This window comes from Bicyclus anynana, chromosome 11 (genome assembly GCF_947172395.1).
Source record: "Bicyclus anynana chromosome 11, ilBicAnyn1.1, whole genome shotgun sequence".
Lineage (NCBI taxonomy): Eukaryota > Metazoa > Arthropoda > Insecta > Lepidoptera > Nymphalidae > Bicyclus > Bicyclus anynana.
Genome location: NC_069093.1, coordinates 13,661,517 through 13,683,626, shown reverse-complemented (window position 1 = coordinate 13,683,626; position 22,110 = coordinate 13,661,517). Strand labels below are relative to the sequence as shown.

The following is a 22,110-nucleotide window of genomic DNA, read 5'->3' as shown; positions in this document are numbered from 1 at the left end:
ACGGAAAGAAAAATTAAAAAAAAAGTCCAAGGGGTAGGGGTGGGTAGGGTAAGATACGGGTAACGAACGGCTAGGGTAGGGGTAGGGGTTGTCTAGGGTAGGTGTAGGGTATGTGAAAGGTGGGAACAGGGTTGTGTAGGAGTAGGAAAGAAATGCACATAAGTCAAAGCGAAGCTTGACCGGGTCTGCTAGTGTTAAATATTATCTAATTTTCTCCTTGTGATTCTCCAGATCCAGAGATTACCCCCCGGTAACCTCTTTGTAACCTACAACCAGGGCCGTCCATGCGGCGAACGGAGCAGTCGCTCCAGGCGCCAATTCCTAAAGAGCGCCTAAATGATAATTCTAGTCAACGATACACGGTACTGCGCCTGATTTTCAATTGGTCACCCCAGAGTATGGTCAAGATCTTCGCTTTCAATTCTTACTTTACACTCATAATATGGTATAGGTATCTGCATATTATTAGGAGCAAACAGGAGACGCGATATAATATAATGGATCTCGTCCCATTTCAAAATTTACTTCCGGCCGGCGCTGCCTACAACTTATAGGGACTATCTCACAAACTTTACCTCTTTATATTAGTAGATATAAAGATAATTGCAGGAGATACTTTTTACATATTGTATACTTATAATAAGTTAAAAATGCAGAAATTAAATCAATATGTCTGATGCATAAATGGATACGGATGCCCTCAATTACGAGCGTTTCTAAAGGAACGCAATACCGACCTTGTCGGGTGCATCGCGCTAAGCGGTTGCAAACTCGGCTACATTCTGATTGTGATCAGAAACCTGGCTTCACATTGTTAACTGACTTCCGCTAAGGAGCGAACGTCTGCTACCCATCAAACGTTGGAACATAGCTGATTAATGGCAGGCGTCCACTGATCCCCATCGCACGTATCGGACGCATCGCATCATACGAATTTCTAATGTTACGGTAGTTAAAGTCCGTTCGATGCGATCCGTATGAAACGCATCAGTGGACGCACTTGTATGACTTTCCACTAAAAACACACAAAGAATTCTAAAATCTTAAGAGCTTACAGATACAAAGCGACAAAAAAGCAAACATGAAGCAATGCATAAATCCGATAATACTTTGTACTATATATTTGTAGTAAGTATTAAATATCTACTTTGGAGTAGAGATTGAATATTAATTTTAAACCAATTATGGCTGCTTTTGAGGCAAATTGGCGCGGCGTTCACTAGGCGAACTAATTGAGTAATTCCGGGACTAACTCAATTTCCGCGCGCGAGGAAATCTTTCAGTCTACCATGCGCAGGGACTCTATTAATCATTTCTTTCATGATAGAAGGTAATTTGATTGAGGGCTTTAGAGTATTTTAAGTAGATTCAGTGAAGAGTCAATGGTCACGATTACATGATAATACATAATTTGAACTTTTTGAACATACGTATCACTTTATTTATAATAATATATGAAGACAGCGTGAATACCTACCTCATGTCAAATTATTAATATTAGTGGACTATGAAACTTCAAATTAACGGCTCGCGTCGATATATCCGGCATCGGCATCAGTGGACGCCTACCATAACAAAATTAATAATGTAATGCCTACTATGACTAATTTCTTTCTCGACAATCGACATTGTCTAACCTTATACATGTGTACATTTATTAAATTACCTTGTTCGATGAATAATGAAACGTGAATGTATCAGGAACTTCTGCGATGTAACACCTGCATCTATTCAATATTTAAACTTGGTAAAATAAATAAAATATAATAAACGCCTAAACGTGGCAACTTCACCCCATTGGCTAGTAAAGTTACGCAACCTATCCAGCTAACCAGCTATCGGCGAGAAACAGAAACTTTAGCCGCTTTTAATGAGACTAGTAGATGCCGCGCGGTTTCACCCGCGTGGTTCCCATTCCCGTAGGAATACAGGGATAAAATATAGCCTATAGCCTTCCTCGATTAATGAGCTATCTAACACTGAAAGTATTTTTTCAAATCTCATCGGTAGTTCCTGAGATTAGCGCGTTAAATTAAACAAACAAACTCTACAGCTTTATACCATTAGTATAGATTTACGTCCGTGTCCATGAAACAGTATAAAAAATTGACTGACAGACAAATAGACATACTAGAACAAAAAATATCCAGTGTAGACTTCGCGCCACGAAAAAATTCCCGCGGCTAAAACCTGAACTAAAATTAGTCAGCGCCTTACACAAATAACAATAAGACCGCCATTACGAAATGACAATGAGCTCCATTAATACCGAGATTAGCACCGCGTCTTCGGGACTTATTTCGTGGCGCGGAGTCTTGTTACCAAGCATATTCGTTCAACTGTTTTTTTTCATGATTACCAAAGAGAAATACCATGTATCAGAAACAATATATTTAAAATATGTTAATTAGTAGGTCAAAAATTATGATTGAAAGTACAATAATTAATAACTGACACGACATTTTATTTCAAACACAGTCCAAACAAATCAATAATAAACGTTGACCTACAAAATGTTACCTGCACTTTGTTATGCAATATATTTGCGCAAAAAAGTTAGTATTAATGGACAATGGCCTTATGACCGATTTTCGACCACGGTGGTTAACATTTGTTAACCAAAGTGATTTTTTTTTTTAAATAAAAGAATATTTGCCACATTTTTTATAATATGACCCATTCCCCTCCAACTAGTCGGGAAAGACTGTGCTAGGAGTGGGTACGATAATAAACCAACGGGGCGGGGATCGAACCACCCCTCGGTGATGAGTCCAACCGCTCTTACCGTTGAGCTATTGAGGCTTAAAAACTTTATTAACCACGATGTAGGGAAATATTATTCTACAGTGCACAAGTGTGTGAATAAACTTGTGCATACTCTGTTATCTGTACCTTAATCTCAGACTCAAACCAGTGGCGATTCATACCCTGAGGATTCATTACGCACCTACCTGTATTGGAGGTGGAATTTTCAATTTTGTACAATTTGTACTTATAGTGCATACTCTAGTTAAAAACCTTGTGCACGCCACTGACTACAACTATATCCTCGTGATCCACATAGGACAACCACTGCACCAACGAGGCGCTTACAGTATTCTACACATCATCATTATCAACCCATATTCGTCTCACTGCTGAGCTCGAGTTTCCTCTCGAATTCTATACTATCATCAATCAAATTCAATAACAACATCATTAACCACCATTGCAGGCTAATTCACTATCTTTGACGTATGCTAGTTGACATATACGAAATTGAGATTCTATGTAAAATGTCATCCGGTGCCTACTGGAATATCTTACTATGACATAAACAAAATCTGAGCCGTGATAGATCAGTGGATATGACCTCCCTCTTCGATTCGTAGGGCATAGATTCAAATCCGGTCCGGGGCATGCATCTCCAACTTTTCAGTTATGTGCATTTTAAGAAATTAAATACGCGTCTCAATCGGTGAAGGTCATCGTGAGGAAACCTACATACTTGAGAATTTTGTTAACGCGAAAAATTGGGCCAGCTTAGTGGGATATTACCCTAACCCTCACTTTCTGACAAGAGACTCGTGATCAACAGTAAACCGAATATGGGTTTTGATGAAACAAAATCTTGGACTGTTGAAATACTGTTAAAAAACCTGTAAATAGTAGTAGATGTTTATTTTAGTTAAAAGATCTAGTTAAAAAAATTGTAGTCACAGTTATAATTATGGCAAAACATTTCCGTCGGCAACACCTCTTTTACCTAGATTCGCTTTTATTCTCGCAAGTATGCAAGTAGGCCAGCCTGGGGACTAGACAGGAGCACGGCAGGATTTAGGCCACTGGGTTGACAATAACCGGGGTAGGGGTTATACGTGTTAAGGGTTCTGTACGCCTAATGCACGCTACGGCGAACAGTGCTCCCGTTCCTTTTGTGGTTAACTAAAGGGGTGCAAGTACCTACCTCATAAAGGTTTGTTCGCACCTCCATGGGGGGTGAACTTTTTGCTTTTAATCAGCGTGCAAAAAATAAATTGAAATAAAAAATAATAGAAGCGGATAATTGATACGGGGAACTTAAAAAAACGGTAAACGTTTAATGGTAGACACCCACATAATATACGCATCATACGACCAACAGTGGAATTCATAGACGTTGTAGGGGCACCCCCAGGTGATTATTCACCCGCTGAGTGTCGAATTCTCAAACAAATAGAGGTTAAATTCGACAGTCAGCGGCTGAATGATCTCCTAGGGTTGCCCCTACAACGTCTATGAATTCGACTGTAAGTATCTGACGCATCGCATCGAACAGATCGTAGTATTCTTTGTATAGACAGTCATACAAGTGCGTCCACTAATCCGCATCGTACGGATCGCACGAATCTACCGTAAAATTAAAAATCCGTCTAATGCAATACGTCCCATACTTACGATGGCGATATGTGGACGCCTATCTTTAGGCTTCAGATCATAAATAACCTCCACATATCATGCGCCCTAATACCAGAAATGCACCCTAACGAAAGGAAAATAATCATAAAGGCCGTTAATACATGCGTTATAGGTGTACACTTACAAGCAATAAAATCAAAAAACTCAATAGAATTATTGGATAAAATAACATGACGAATTGAGAAAAACTGGTTAATTCTATTTAAAATAGAACATTTTTCATAATGGGAACCGCTGGATGCTCGCGGCTCGAGACCGTTTTGTTTGGAAGTCCATGAAAGAGGCGTATGTTCAGAAGTGGACGTCCATCGGCTGTTAATGATCATGATGATTCTTACAAAGAATTCGCTAACACTAAGTAAAAATTGGGAGTAGGGAGCCGCTGGATGTTAGCCTCTCGAGAACGTTGTATTTGGAAGTCTGGAAGAGGCCTATGTTGATCAGTGGACGTCTGTTAATGATGGTGATGACGAAGCAATTATTGCATCTATACCTAATAATACAAAAGTTTCAATTGTTTAAACAGGATGCTTTTTTTTCATTTTAGTAAGAACATGATGGTGTGGCATGGTAACTAGATAGAACGGCACGTATTTCCGTTTCTACTCGATTACAACTCGTACAGAACACGCTTTATATTCCTACGGTTCACCCGTATGTATGTAAGTATGATATAGAAGTATAATTTTATAGTTTTTTTTTTAAATTTTTCTAACCAGTTGATTGTTGTACTTGACATGCTACGGAAAAAATGTAAGTGTCACAAAGTGCTCTACTATAGCTTGGCAACTTAATCCACGCGGGCTAGGGGGAGTGTAGCGATGAATGAAAAATTCACGACTGATGCACCTCACTTCCCCGCACGCAAGATTTCACACTCGCACAGTCTTTCCCCCCGTCGCCCACATATAATTGGAGTTGCCTGTAACTTGCCAAACTATAACTAAAGCTAGTCTTATGAATTTTTTCTCCTAAGTCAAAGTTAAAGGCTTAGGCCTTATTTACAAGCTCTTTTGAAGCTTTGGGTAATCAGACTTGGATTATAAAGGCGGAAGTAAGTGTGTGTGTACTGAACCGATTTGGCTGAAATTTGGAATGGAATAGATTTTACTCTGGATTGACATTTAGTCAATCCAGAGTAAACTACTACTCATCTACTACTTTTCATCCCGAAAAAATCCACGCGAATTCCACGCGAATGAAGTCGCGGGCGACCGCTAATTAGGTAAGTAGTCGAAACTTAAAACAAAAGTTACGATGGTTCCAAAAGCGCCTTGATGCAAGATGAGCCCACAAACTCAGCGAGGATTTTTTTTGTTTATCACCATTTTAGTATTTAACATTTCCAGATAAAGTCATATTTGAACATTCGACAAACTAGTGATGTAATATTGTTATGTTTCCAATTCCAACACCCACACTGATTGTGCTGTTAGGTCAGAACTTTAGAAGGTCATTGCTTCACTGTGCCCGTACCTATAAGGTTAATCGCCAAGGCCTTTGGCGCGGAAATGAAATCGACTAGGCTGGGCACCTAGTCGATTTCCCGTTTTTGTGAATCTGATAAACTGTATTAGAAAATGTTATCAGGGCCTTACCACCACTTTTTACAAAACTATCATCATATAGGCTACTCTATATATAATAATTTATTTATTAAGCTATCATCCGCGAAAAACCGACGAACCCATGCGACAACGTCACCCAGGTCCGACAAAATACTCTCTACGTACGTTTCACCCTGAAACCGGAGCATCTTCAGGAGATATTGATGAGAGTTGTATTTTTTAAATATTATGTAGATATAATAATTTCATTTAAATATTATGTAGATATAATAATTAAATTTCAGTATTATGTACATATAACAATTCAATTTTCAGTTGTGTGCATTTAAGGAAATAAAATATCACGTGCTACAAACGGTGAAGTGAAAACATCGTGAGGAAACCTGTATACTTGAGAATTTTCTTAATTCTCTACAAGTGTGAAGTCTGCCAATCTGCATTGGCCGACTTCACACCCAGCATGGTGGACATATTCAAGCCAAACCCCTCTTATTCTGAGAGGAGACTCGTCCTCAACAGTGAGCCGAATACGGGTTGTTAATGATGATGATGATGAAACATTTAAAAAGTCAAGTACATCAGATTAGGGATCAGTTTCCGCAGGGGGGATTGCAAGGTTATAAAATTAAGAACATGCGACAGGAATGTCTGACCCGGTGGCCTCATTTTCGTCGAGTTCACAGTTTATATCATCATTATCAACCCATATTTGGCTCACTGCTGAGCACGAGTCTCCTCTTAGAATGAGAGGGGTTAGGCTTAGGTTAGATTAGTCCACCACGCTGGCCCAATGCGGATTGACTTCACACACGCAGAGAATTTAGAAAATTGTCTGGTATTTCCTTACGATGTTTTTCATTCACCGTTTGAGACACGTGATATTTAATTTCTTAAAATGCACATAACTGAAAAGTTGGAGGTGCATGCCTCGGATCGGATTCGAACCCACACTCACCGAAATCGGAGGCAGAATTCATAACCACTGGTCTATCTCGGCTCATTAATCATGGCACAGTTTAATTAATATTTGTGAATAAATATGTTAGACGAAAAAAGAAATTGAATTTTCAAGCTACACTGTTTTTCAGATAGTGTGGGTACGGTGACCTCCTCTATTACCCTCAGTTTTTAAGTAATACTCGCATATACAAGCCAATGTAACTACGGTAAGCTATTCAGTTCAGTTCATTATATTTAATAAAATTAAAGTGACTGCGAAAAACTTAATTACAGTTAAGTAAATAAAAACCCCATTCCTCCCCTATAACCCAAAGACCTAGCATACAACCACACAATAAGCACTCGAGCCGTCAAGTCGCCAACAACCTCTCACCGCCCTCTAATAAGGGCGACAAGATCAAATTGTTGCTCACTTAACTCCAACATGAATCACACAGTTCTTATAATTCACATTCACTGTTCACACGCCGCTGTGACGTCATAACGTAGGTTTTACACGCGCCTCTGTATTCTGAGACTAATTAATGGGAGCATTTGAGGTCGAAAACTGGGGTACGATTCACACTCGTTCGATATTTTGAATTTTATTTATTTTACTTAAGAACAACTCAGTTGAGTTTTTCGCCTGCTCATCGCGGTATAATCTGAACCAGTAGTATTATATACAAATACCGAGACGTCTGATGTTAACGGAAGCGAAATGCAAATACAGTTTTTTTTCAAGCGGTAGGTCACTGACAGCTTGAGGTACAAATATCAAACTTGACAGAGGCACTTTGTAGTTAGTAGACGCCTGCTAAGAACAGATTTCACGATAGTGCCGGATTAAGGAGGTCTAAGGGCGGACAAAGTCACGGGCATACGCTAGTATTGCAAGTTTCCTTGATAGTTACTTTACAATCATCATTTACTGCTTAGATTCCGAAACGAGAAACACGACACGGGAACAATAAATAATTCCGTAAAAACTGTACGAATATATAAATATATACCTACCTAAAAAGCGTCGAATAAGTGTGATTGCACCCTCGGTCTTAATAATTATTTCAAGTCAAATTCCACGTGTCCCAATTAAGACTTGGGTTACTTAAAAGGGGCGAAGTCGCGGCACTAGGTTTAAATTAATCTAATAGGATCAAAGCGAGTGATAGCGGGGTAGTTATTTCGTATGATGTTACTTCGTTGATGGTTCTAGTTAAGGTGGGGTTAATAACTAGGCAATGTTTTAATTCAGAGCCTCAATAGCCAACGGTAAGAGCGGGCGGACTAATCACCGAGGGGTGGTGGTTCGATCCCCGCCCGTTGGTCTTTTGTCGTACCCACTCCTAGCACAGTCTTTCCCGACTAGTTGGAGGGGAATGGCAATATTGGTCATATTTAAAAATATGGGATTTTTTTTTAAACGTTTTAATGAGACTTACATTATAAACTGCTAGACGCACGCGACAACACATACATTAGCTATTCTAACCGACTTTAAAAAAGGTTCCGTACTTATGTGACATTGTAGGTAAGTATATGTATGCAACGTTTGTTTGTATACCATTTTTTTCCTTACATGGCAAAAAAGGTAAACAAAGATCCGTCGTCACGACATTCACATATTTCTCACAAACCGTCCGTTTAAACTAAATCATTTATATACACATCACTTCATTTAACGCGCACACCGCGAATTACATAAAAACTGCTTGTAATTAACTATTATATCACATTTATTTCACTAAAAACGAAATCACAACAAGTTTTATTTCTACAGATTAACGAAAATGTTGCGAATTTGACATTTCGTAATGCTAGATTGTCTATGAATTGAAGAGACGGGAAAGATACATGAAATTATAACTTGTCGATAATTATGTACATATTTTTTAATTTTAATATTTATGTCCTTTGTGGCTTATAAATAAAATAAATGTGTATCTTTATTAACACAGCACCAAAGAATATATTATACTCCATGGAGAAGAAGTAAATCTACATACATGAAAACGTTGGACATAGCAGCGACATTATTTCCGCATACGAATATTTTTTCATAAAGTCAGTGGCAATTTTAAGTGGAGATTTTTGATTTTAAAATAGTTGAAGGACCTAATTGAGAAAAAACAAATAATAATTTAAAAAAATATATACAACCGACTTCAAAATATTAACGTACCCACGAAATTAAAAAAGGGAAAAATAATATCATTATATTTTCTGCCAAGCCAGTGTATTCAATCTATTAATTCAAGGTGTACCCTATCGTAAAGATTTTTGTTTCTCAGACATTATTTTTGTCTGTCATGTGTTTTTTTCTGTAACGACCTTAGTCAACATCAGACGGGCTTGGCAGCGACTTCAAAATGATCAATAAGTAGAAAATATAATAATGTTATCTTTCCCTTATTAGTTTCGTGGGTACATTAACATTTTGAAGTCGGTTGTATTTTTTCATAATATTTTTTTTTTATATTTTTTATATACCTAATAAATAAATCAATCCATATGAAATTCAACCTAAAATCCACCCATCTGAAAGTTGGAATTTTCGGTTAGTTATATTATTGTTAGTCATACACTACTCAGCAATCAGTAATAATATTGATAACCAAACAACAAATAAATAACAAGACTAACAATTGCAAACGAAACAAATAAGTAATGATGATATGGAACAAACATTGACACGACCTCACTGTGAGCATGGAAGCGACAATGTGGCACTTTTTGCTCGCAGTAAACTCATCCTAAACCAAACTTAACCGATCGCGGCGCGAGTGCTCCCGAATGTTTGTAATTATATAGCACGATCAAAAATTATTAAAAAACCGATAAAAATCAACCGCTTGCAAAATTTTTAAATTAAGAATAAAGAAAACAATACACAAATACGACTTGAATATTATGATTGCTGGATCAGAAAAATAAATAAAAGATTTGAAATACTAATGGAAAAAAATTTATTACTTTTGTTTTGCAACATGGTGAGATTTTTATTTTTCTGGTATACGTAAATCGTGATAGTCAGAGTTATTAGGATATCATATATAAGGAGTTTGAGAGATAGTGATGTACAAGGGGCCGAAACTTTAGTACAAAGGTTTTTGAATATATGACATTATGCGGTAATAAATTTAGTAGGTTCTAGAGCTAGAAAAATGTTACGAATTATAATTAGAGACAGACAGTAAGTGTACATTAATTCCAATTATGTTCTACATAGTCATTTGGACTAGTGGTGTATAACCAAGGTAAAAAAAGAAAAAAATAATAATCTTTAATTCAATAGAAAAATATTTTTGTCGCTTTTTTGTTTTTCTCAATTGTTTTCTTCAACAATTTAAAAATTAAAAATTTCCACTATAAATTGCCACTGACTTAATTTTTCAAAAATATTCGTATGCGGAAATAATGTCGCTACTATATCCAACAAAATGAAATAAAATGTTAATGTTTTTTAACTTTTGTATCTTTTGTAATTTTTAAAAATGTAAACTGTAAAATTTTTGTAATTTATGTACTTGGAAATAAAGGCTATATTATTATTATTATTATTATTACTATATCCAACATTTTCATGTATTTCATGATTCACTTCTTAGACTCCTTGGTGTATATATTCTTAAAATGATATTTAATTTCCTAAAATGCACACAACTGAAAAGTTGGAAAACGAAACGAATATGGAACGTATTCGTTTTTTAAGATGACGTATAGTAACGGATATTTTAGTTTAGTTATTTCAGATATAACGATACCTACTTGATATCGTTACGATGCCCGCGGTTAACTTCTCAACCCTACTGATTGTCTTTGGTTCATAGTCAGCCATTATTGTTGTTTAAAATTGACATCTAAGAAAATTTCAAGTATATATCAACTATTGTCTCGAAAACTACTGATCTAATTTGATTGGTGTTCATATCAAATGCATAAATAATAATACATGCAATATTAGCTTGAAAAATATTTACAACATTTATTTCCAAGTAGGACATACCAAATGAATAATGATAAATTGTTAATTGAACACAATTTGCATATTACCTTCGAATATGAAAGTTAAACTCACTAACAGTTCACCTGAGCTGTACATACATAAAATAACTGTCTGGAATAGACATGACAAATTAAATGTGGACCTCGATCAACGTATATGACCCATGGGTCCAGTGGATATTATGCATTTATGTATATTGAAATAAAAGTGTCACGTTAATGTGCACATTCAAATATCGAACATCAGGCGTTAGGCGGTCTAGGACAATAGCGTAGCGAGTAAATCCTACTATATATTTCTGTATTTGAATATTTATTATATCCTGCGTAAACAACTAAATGTATTTGATACATATTTGGCAAACACATAATTTATATCCTAAACTAGCGAACCCGGTCAGGCTTCGCTTTGACTTATGTGCACTTCTTCTCTATCCCTAGTCCCTGTCCTACCCCACCCTATCCCTGAATTCATTTGTAACAAAAATAGTGATAAATGAAGAATCTCTCGACCGATTTTGTGCAAACTTCATATAGAACATCTACTCCGAACAAAGCCTAAACATTTAGAGAGTTTTCATTGTTTTTAAGATGTAATATAGATTACTATCTATCTATCGAATCTATTTAGAAAAATCGGGATAAATCACTAGTTATTTAAAGTTATATATAAATTAGTGTCTGATACACGTATTTCTGTATTATAATAACAATGTTATGAACTTTGAAATTTAATTTTAAATTTAATTATATTTTTTTAAATATACAAAATTCTTCAAGATTAACTTATTGCATATATGTAATAAGTTATTTACGTTATAAAATCATGGTGATAACTTATCTTATTATCACTGACAAGAAAGTGCATTGCAATTACGCCATATTTCCAATTGACAAAAACGTTATAACATCTCTCAGGTGTGTAGCTTTGTGTTAACTAACTAAATAGTGGTTATTTATATTCGCACAATATATTTCTCAAGAGTTATCAATCAATTGCGTTAGTAGAATGTGGGAAACTACAAATGCCACCGTATTACAAAACCTAGTGAATTGTGATTGACGCATTGCGATCGTCGCTATTGTGTTTTATAATTGTCAGTCTTAATGGTCGATACTGGCCTTAACTAGTCACAATGTAAGGGTCCTCTAAAGCATCGACCAAGATTGACAAATACGATCCCGAGCGTGTAGAAAGTATAGTCGAACTAACTAAAATATAATTGACCATGATCGATGATACATTGGTGGTACTGTGTTCTTAAAACGAACATCTATGGTCGTCCATCATAGCACAGAAAAGACATAACATATTATTATAAAATAAGAATTCTTGTGGACTCTACGTATGCCCATTTATCATTAACGGACCCACATTCGACTCACTGTTGAGCACGAGTCTCCTCTCAGAGTGAAAGAGGTTACGCCTTAGTCCACCACGCTGGCCCAATGCGGATTGGCAGACTTAACACACGTAGAGAATCGAGAACATTCTCAGGTTTCCTCACGATGTTTTTCCTTCACCGTATGAGACAAGTGATATTTAATTTCTTAAAATGCACATAACTGAGAAGTTGGAGGCCCTGCACCGGATTCGAACCTACGCTCTCCGAATCGTAGGCAGAGCTCATATCTACTAGGCTATTATGTATGTATGGTAATAATGAATAAATAAATTGCAAACAGAATACTATGTCAGCAAAAGACTCCATCGTCTGATAATGATGATAATGATAATGATGAAGATGATAGTGATGATGATGATGATGATAATGTGAATTGATTGCGACTAACATATTGCAGCAGTTCCACAATACAATCCACCCGGAGTATATACTAGTACGTAACTCAGATGACATGCGGGCGCGTGATTACACATATCAATGAGAAAATGTGCTCGCCAGATTGAAGCCGGGACTATTTTTACAACAAAAGAGACGGTTGTTCGTCCAGCATTGTCGACTTATTGATTGTACGGTACAGCTTCAGTTCTCCTTACTGAGCGGATTATGAATATTTTTCCATGAATGTACTGCGTATTGAAAGAAAGAAAGAAAATACACTTTAATGTACACCACAAAAAACATACCATACAATAGATACAAGAAATTATAGGCGACCTTATCACTAACAATCAATCTCTTCCAGGAAACCTTTGGCTGGTGGGAGGCTTCGGCCGTGGCTAGTTACATACCGGCAAAGGCGTACCGCCAAGCGATTTCGCGTTCCACAATCCATCCTTCCAGTCAAATTTTCACATTGTACAGAACATGCTAGGCTACTAGTAATAACAATAATTTACTTGAAACAATAAACATTATAGTTTCGATGTAGATAATTCATTAAACTCCCAACACGTTAAATAAAACGCGCGATAAGGTTATCGAAAACGGGCCATTTATTTCATTATTGTTAACAACGGAATGTTTTAATTTAAATTCCGTGACGATAAAAAAATTTTTTTATTTAAAAATTCTCTAAAAACCATCCCTTTTTTTAATGAAATTAAAATTCACGTCAGTTATTTTAAGTTATAACTACAATATTATGTACCTACATGTACTTAAATATTTATAAACCAAAAAACAGGCATCATCCCCTACAACAAGTTAACATTTTGTGGTAAAAATTTAAAATTTTTTAAATTAAGTTATTTCATTTAGTTGAAATTAATTAACGCTTAAATATCGCACAAATATGTAAATATAATATGTACTTCAGTTATATGAAAATTACAACCAACAAATCTACACATTAACTAACAATACCTATTTTTTTAGGCGAACCATCTTCAGATTAATTAATTCCACAAAAGGTAAGGTATACATTTTAAACAACAAAACTCCATTCTTCACAAACACTGATCATCAACCACAATAATCATCATATGAGTACATATACTACTTCAAAGCCTCAATAGCTCAACGGTAAGAGCTGTCGGACTCATCACCGAGGGGTGGTGGTTCGATCCCCGCCCCGTTGGTCTATTGTCGTACCCACTCCTAGAACAGTCTTTCCCGATTTGTCGGAGGGGAATGGGAATATTTGTCATATTATAAAAAATATGGCAAATATTCTTTAAAAAAAATATAATAAAAAAAATATACTGTTGCTGATCCTAACTTATGATTCTTTTTAACTGACTTCAAAAAAAGAAAGAGGTTCTCAATTCGACGAGTATTTTTTTAATGTTTGTAACCTCTGAACTCTGAAAGCTTGTTCCCAGATTTCATTTTCATGAAAATCGATTTAGTAATTTTGTGTTAAAATCAAAATAGCTGAAATATTTCTTTGAAGTCGATCCCATTTTTATGTATAAAAGATTATATATTATACACTTTACTCTTAAAGTTAGAAGGATGTAATAATTACGATGTGGGTGACATACAATTAACTCACGTCACGATCGAATCAAACAGTGCACGGTAGAAAACCTAACTTTCTATCATTGCAAGTTAACGTTGGCCAAATATAGAAGCCTATATGTACTTATGTACCTAATGGGAAAGTGTTCCCTGTAGTCGTACGTGAAAGAAAGTGCAAAACCATTTGCACTTGCCGCACTTTCTGATTGTATAATTGGAGAACTTTTTGTGCAGGTTTCCCTGTCCTGTCTTCACCGATCGTGTCAGATTAACGTCTGCAAAAATTATTTGCCATATTTTTTATAATATGACCAATATTCCCATTCCCCTCCAACTAGTCGGGAAAGACTGTGCTAGGAGTGGGTACGACAATAGACCAACGGGGTGAGGATTGAACCACCACCCCTCGGTGTTGAATCCAACCGCTCGTACCGTTGAGCTATTGAGGCTAACGAATAGAAAGATAGACTGCACTGTTTTTTTTTCGATACTTAATTTTATAATGGCAGGCGTCCACAAATCCGCATCGTACGTATCGGACGCATCGCATCAAATAAATTTTTAATTTTACTGTACAGTGTACATACAATCCGTTCGATGCGATCCGTACGATATCAGTCGTTAGTGGACGCACTTGTATGTCTTTCTATGCAAAGAATACTGAGTGGTAGTTTTGTTCGTTCCAAACTTTGCGCTTTTTGGAGACAAACAAAAAGCCTTGTGTTGTTCAAAGATAGTACCGTCTACACTCTACGCGGATTAACGAATAGAATCCACTATTTTTTTCCATACTTAATTTTTTAATGGCAGGCGTCCACTAAAACGCATCGTACGTATCGGACGCATCGCATCAAATAAATTTTTAATTTTACTGTACATAAAATCCTTTCGATGCGATCCGTACAATATCAGTCGTCAGTGGGGTAGTTTTGTTGTTCCAAACTTTGCGCTTTTTGGAGACAAATAAAAAGCCTTGTGTTGTTCAAAGATAGATGCGTGGTATTCAATTGCATATATGACATTAATTTTGACAGTTTTATAATTAATTGACGCGAAGTTCGCTTTGATATAAAATACGTGGACCAATCGCAGCCCACTACGTACCAGTGGCGAAGGATGGAATTTAGATGAAGGTAAGCCGTCCTAAAGAAAAGGAAATTCATACAGCGTGACCTACCGGCAAAGACGTACCGCCAAGCGATTTAGCGTTCCGATACGATGCTGAAAGGGGTGTGGATTTTCATCCTCCTCCTAACAAGTTAGCCCGCTGCCTGCATCATCACTTACCATCAGGTGAGATTGTAGTCAAGGGCTAACTTGTAAAAGAATAAAAAAATTTGTTTGTCTGTTTGAAGGAGCTCTGGAACTAAGTACCAGTTGGTTTTAAAAAAAAACTTTTTATTATGGCAACTCATGGTCACGACTCACGAATGACATAGGGGAAAGACTTCTTATTTTAAAGAACAGGATTTCATACAAGTTTCCCCTCTCCCTCTCTCCTAAGTGCATTATAGTTTACATAATCCGAGAGCTGGCGAACATTTTTGGGTAGTATTTGAGCTGAAAACTCGTCTTGTAAGTACCTCTCCTATCACAATATTACCTATTTATTATTAATTTTTAAAAGGGCTTTCTTTCTATTGCAAAAAGTTTCCTTGAAGCAATATGAAATTTTTATATCTTTAAATTAAATATTCCGGTACTTATAAAGCAAAAATAATATACCGATACCCATCCACGTGTAATAATTATAATATCAACGCGGAAAACTATGACAATGCTCAATAAACATTAAATAATTTCGTAAAGTCACAAGAACGACCTTGCTACGAAAATTCATATTCACTCTTTGTAAAAATAAACTGTGTTGGTGTGAGTAGATATAATTTATGATACCTGCACAATTTCTAGATCTGTTCAAATTGAATTTTAAAAGCTAGATAGATACTCGTATCAGGAATTTCATATACGATTGGAATTTCGTTTGTCTCTGGCGCTAAAATGCGACTGACGTAATCTCGTGACGAGAAATAGACAATATTCAACCAATGGTGGCGCAACCGGAAATACCGCTATCTCTTTCATTGCGTTAATACGAAAGAGATGAGGTTAGAACAATTTCATCGCCATTGGAATAGATTGTCTATATTTCTCTTTATTGGTCGCATGTCGGCACATCATTGGCGCTAACATGCGACCAAAGAGATAATCTCTTGAAGTGAGTTCTGATGGGGCCCGAAGTCAGAAACAGAATAGATGGGCGGAATGACTCTCTAAGGTTGTGCAAATTTAGTATGGTCACTAGTAACTAGTAATTACAAAAGGTTTGATAAACTAAGATTTTATACTGTTAGATATGTTACGTGCCTACAAATTCATCGCAAAACGTGATCCGAATTTAGCTACTCCACTGAGCGCACACATGCACAATTCTGTGATTCGTCGTCATCATCCATATTCGGCTCACTGCTGAGCTCGAGTCTCCTCTCAGAATGAGAGGGGTTAGGAAAATACCACTACAATACCAATACAATATAGTCCACCACGCTGGCCTAATGCGGATTGGCAGACTTCACACACGCAGAGTATTAAGAAAATTCTCAGGTATGCAGGTTTCCTCACGATGTTTTTCCTTCACCGTTTTAGACACGTGATATTTAATTTCTTAATATGCACACAACCGAGAGAGTCGAGATTGCCGTGATAGCCTAGTGAATACGATCTCTGCCTCCGATTCCGGAGGGTGTCGGTTCGAATCCGGTTCGGGGCATGCACCTCCAACTTTTCAGTTGTGTGTATTTTGTGTTTACTTACATTAATACATTCATGTATAGTTTTTACACTTCATGAACACACAACTCGACATTGTAGACAATATTTAATTATTGTTTGTAAATAACTTTCGTTGTTTACTACGCGACTAAGTGAAATTAAGATGAGACGATTAGCCACTTTTGTGCGCCTCAGTTTCGACTCGCTAGTGACATATCTACTAATATAAAATCTTTGATGATAAAAGCATAATCTTACTTCACAAAGGCAGAATATAAATAATAAAAATTTTAATAAAAAAAATACAACCGACTTCAAAACCTAAAAAAACATACATACAGCCGAACGTAGAACCTCCTCCTTTTTGGAAGTCGGTTAAAAACGTACCCACTAAACTAAAAAGCGAAAAATAACATCATAATATGTTCTATCTGCTGATCAGTATGAAGGCGGTGCTAAGCCGGTGATGTATTAATCCAAGCCATGTGAGAATATCTTATAGATTTAGATTTTGCAGACAGTGTTGTTTCATGTGGTCCTGTCAGAAATGGCTTTGAATAATCGGTGTACATACATAAAAAAAAAATACCGACCGAATTGAGAACCTCCTCTTTTTTGAAGTCGGTTAAAAACGGTGCCCAAGACAGCTAAAAATAAAAAAGTACAGTTTTTCGCACTTAACTGATAAACAAAACGACCTATAATTCTACGCCTTGTTTACATACTGCACTAACGAAACTAATAGACGCAAGTAACCGTAAGACCTAGGTCATATGACGTCATCTATTCAGAATGACGCTAGGTTCGTATCGCGTCTGCACTCGTTCAACGTTGGCTTACTTAGGCCACATGTCCAATAGAGCCAATTTTTAGTATTTAATCTATACTAATTAATAAAGCTGAAGAGTTTGTTTGTTTGGTTGTGCGCGCTAATCTGAGCTCAAGTCTCACTAAGTAAAGACTCACTATCTGGTGCAGTAAAGACGATCTGTATCTATTATTTCTCATGTATTTTATTTATTATTGTAGGTATTTGTGTAATATTGTTTATGTATTAGGATGTAAATTATTTGTATGTATGTGTATTACTAATACTAGGGTTATTTTTGTTTTACGCCACCTGCTGATGTTTTTGAGTTTTCCTAAACCGAAGGTTGCCTGAAAGAAATCGCTACTTAGCGATAAGGCCGCCTTTTTGTAAGCTGATCTCTTTCTAATTTGTTTTTCTTTCACTTGTATTTGTCTTTGTGGTGTGCAAATAAAGTGTATCTATCTATCTATCTAAGTCTCCTCTCAGAATGAGAAAAGATTCTACTTCAACACCTTTAATTATGAGGTCATAAAAAAGGTTGCCTCATGGGAGACCTTAATTGCGGCAACATCAGAGCTTATCAAGTCCACTGACCTATTTCTTTACATGTTTAAGTTTTGTGTGCTGTGCTTCTCTAATGATGTTGTTTAATTTGTAAAGATAACAAGTGGTGTTATGTAGACTTGTTAAATTATACTTGTTTTATCTATGTAAGATAAAACCTTGTTGTATTATATATTCTGTGGATATAGTCAAATAAACAAGATTTAGATAGATAATAATTTATTTATTTTGCTATCATCCCTGAAAAGCAGATGAACCCATGCGACAATGTCACCAAGGTCCGACAAAATACTTTATGTACGTTTCACCCTGAAACCAGAGCGCATCCTCAGGTGATGTTAACTCAACAACGTGCAATCGCAAAGTAATATATAGGATGACAGCAAAATAAATAAATTATTATCTATTCATAATGAACTTCCACAAAGTAATGCCTGCTTCTATCCAATATTTAAAAGATTTAGCTAATTTTGTATATGATTAAAATGTAAATTATGAGATGTGTATATTTAATTCAATCATTTTTAATTATAATTTGAAATAGTATTAACTTACCATGAATAAATTATAGACCATGAATTTAACCAGGATAAAAGTATCCTATGTTCTGTTCCAAGACCCAATTTATCTTTATACCAAATTTCAGCAAAATTGGTTCAGTGGTTTAGCCATGAAAAGGTGACGGACAGACATATCAGTATGGATATGGATATTTGTATAATAATAATGGAAGACACTAGTGAATAGTTGTATGGCTGTATAACACAAAGCAAGAGGAAATGGGACAATTTGCATTCACCCCGCAAGCAGTGTCAGTGCCCTTTTGAGCTCACCTTGAGTCATCTTTACAACATGACATACATATTAGCTGAGAACTTACTATGAATGTGAATTAGTAACAACTAATGAGGATTATATCAGTACTGTAGTTCAGACAATTAAATATTTAGTTTAAGTTACTACTACTATAGTAAAAAAAAATTATACAACCACATTTTTAAATATGGTCAATAATATGCTTACCCTCCAAATAAGTGGCCAATATTTTTTTTTTGTTCTTTTTGATTTGGATTTGGAACAATTTGATATGGGGTTCCATAAAAGGTATTTGGTGGGTGTTCGGTTATCTTAAGTCTGGGAACCTGTGTAGGTAATTTAGAAGAGACAACTATGACAAACAGTTTTGCTTGAATTATTTTTGTCAAACCGAGTCAAATGCTCTGTTTTTCAGATAGCATGGGTACGGTGACAGTCATCTGTACGACGTTCAAAATACATACTATTATCATGAAACGTGGCAAACTTTGAAGAGTGAAACAAACTATCACCAGCACCATCCTACACGAAACAAACTATAGGGATGATGACAGTTTTCTTAAATTGTATATAAATTAAGAGTACACTTTTAGTAAAGCAATTTTGTAGATGGAAACACAGGATATTTGCCATTAGTACTTTCAAAGCTACAGGAATTTAATTTGTCATATCGCTAAATAATGCTGCATAATAAATAGCACAAAATTGTTGATTCTTAAGAATGTCAGATTTGTATGTTAGGTTTGGCCGAATAATGAATAATGTCACATTGAATGCTAAAAATGTATTTTTATCTTATTAAGTAAGTATGTTAAAAGATTTTTGATTGATTTTGAAATTTCAGTCTTATTTATTTAACAAATATCCCTACAATCTTTGTTTTCTATGTATGGATTACTTATTATTGCCCATATTTACCTGTATGTCTCATAAAATTCAATATATTCAAATCTCAACACCATTACATGTTTGAATTAGAGATGGTTTATTAAGGTTAGGAAAGTACGGCAATCAGGCCTAGACTGTGGTGACGAAGAGGTTGGAAACTGGAAAGCTTACAAATTAAACCATAGAGTATTTGTGTAGGGCTTCAATAACATTGTAATAATGATAGTTACAATCGCTATCAGTAGTGATAACAACATTTTGCATTCTACTATGGAAGAGATAGCATAGATAAGCCTTCAATAATTACATTACATGTATAAATTTATTTATTTTCTTGTGTGCATCAATGCTTTTGTGTATTTAAATACATATAGGGGTAGGGGTAGGGTAGGAGTAGGGTAAATGTAGGGTAGGGGAAGAGAAGTGTAGAGTAGGGATAGGGAAGAGCACATAAGTCAAAGCGAAGCTTGACCAAGTCTGTTAGTTAACATTAAAATGTACTTACAATTAATTACAGTTATTATTTTTCAGTCATTTTTGTCCTTGTTAGCACAAATTAATGCAGTTTTAAATCCCTAACGCTTTCTATTAATAATTTCAATTTCTTTCAAAAATATTGATAGATATTCTTAAATACTTAAAAAATAAAAATACTTTTTCTAAGAAGGTTTTAAATTCTTTTACCAAATAATACCCATGTTACAATAATTGTTACATGAATGATTTCTATTTATTATAGAAATAGAAAATCTTAAAAAAATACTCATTAAACAAATTATATCAAAATCGGTTAAGTCATTTATAAGAAAATCAAAAAATCTCATTCATTAAATTCATAGTCTTAATTCCATGAACACAAGTAAACAGGGAACCTCGCTTATGTTAAAGTCGGGTAATAATACACAATCGTGCAATTATCGCTCGACAGGATCGCTCGGAAGTCTGGATGCGCCACCAATGAGTCCTAATGACGTCAGATGCCTAGTTCATTACGATAATAGTATCTCGGAATTTGTAAGAAACCAAAATCATTTCCACTTACCCGTCACCCACAACTACACACTTGATCGCTTGCATTTTGACTCAGTCTAATGTTCCAACTAAGACAACTGGGAGATTATCTCGGCAAAATGCTTCCAAACCAATCTTGTACAAAACCACTGCACATAAATCACTTGTAAATGTAATCAATACACTTCGGCATTACAATCAACACTCGCGTAGACGATCGGCACAGTTTTTAGATAACGAAAATAATATCATATCTCCCTTTTAGCGATTAGGAATCCGAATTACAAATCAGTTAAATACAGACGTTTCGCCGATTGCATTACGTTCGCTCAGCCGACAAGTCTGAACTCATGTTTCATTTACTAGGGCTCTATAGACTATGGTTTATTGTGTTGCACTCAAAAGTTCATTAAATTCCCTACTTTTACTCCCTGGTAGCTGACATGTTGACAAACCATCAAACCAGTTAATGTTCTTGAATTTATTTTGTTTAAAGTTTTATTCTTAGTTTGGCGGATTAATAAATAGCGACTTTAAAATTATCACGTGCAGACACGCTGTACGTTGTGTTAAATGTAAATTAGCATGATAATAATATAAAATAAAAATACATACACGCTGAAAAAATAAAAATTACATTAATTTTAACTTTTCTGATTCTAATAAAACTAAGAATATTCTCTGAAATAAGGGAAGGTTTTGCTTATTGTAACACCATACCATAGAGTTACTTTTATATTTTAAATTAATTGTATAATTATGAAAAATGTATACTTCTAAGCTTAAAGCTATTTACTTCATTTTATATTTATTTTATTTAAATTAAACGAGTGCTTATTTTTTTAGACAAATATTGATTTATCCGGTCTACCGGTTTCCAAAAGACAGATTTATGCATGGGCACTGGGTGTGGGTAGGTACGTCACTAGTTCGC

General features: G+C 35.5%; 1 protein-coding gene across 1 annotated transcript in view; it reads right to left on the bottom strand.

The window, feature by feature from the left end:
• LOC112053760 (ras-related protein Rac1) overlaps nucleotides 1–21,537 on the bottom strand; it is a 59,643-nt gene extending 38,106 nt beyond the window's left edge. Inside the window, exon 1 of the mRNA XM_024093304.2 lies at nucleotides 21,208–21,537. Within this exon, the coding sequence (XP_023949072.1) occupies nucleotides 21,208–21,242 (35 nt within the window). The 5' untranslated portion in view covers nucleotides 21,243–21,537. The remainder of the gene's footprint in view (nucleotides 1–21,207) is intronic.
• Nucleotides 21,538–22,110: the final 573 nt, after the last annotated feature.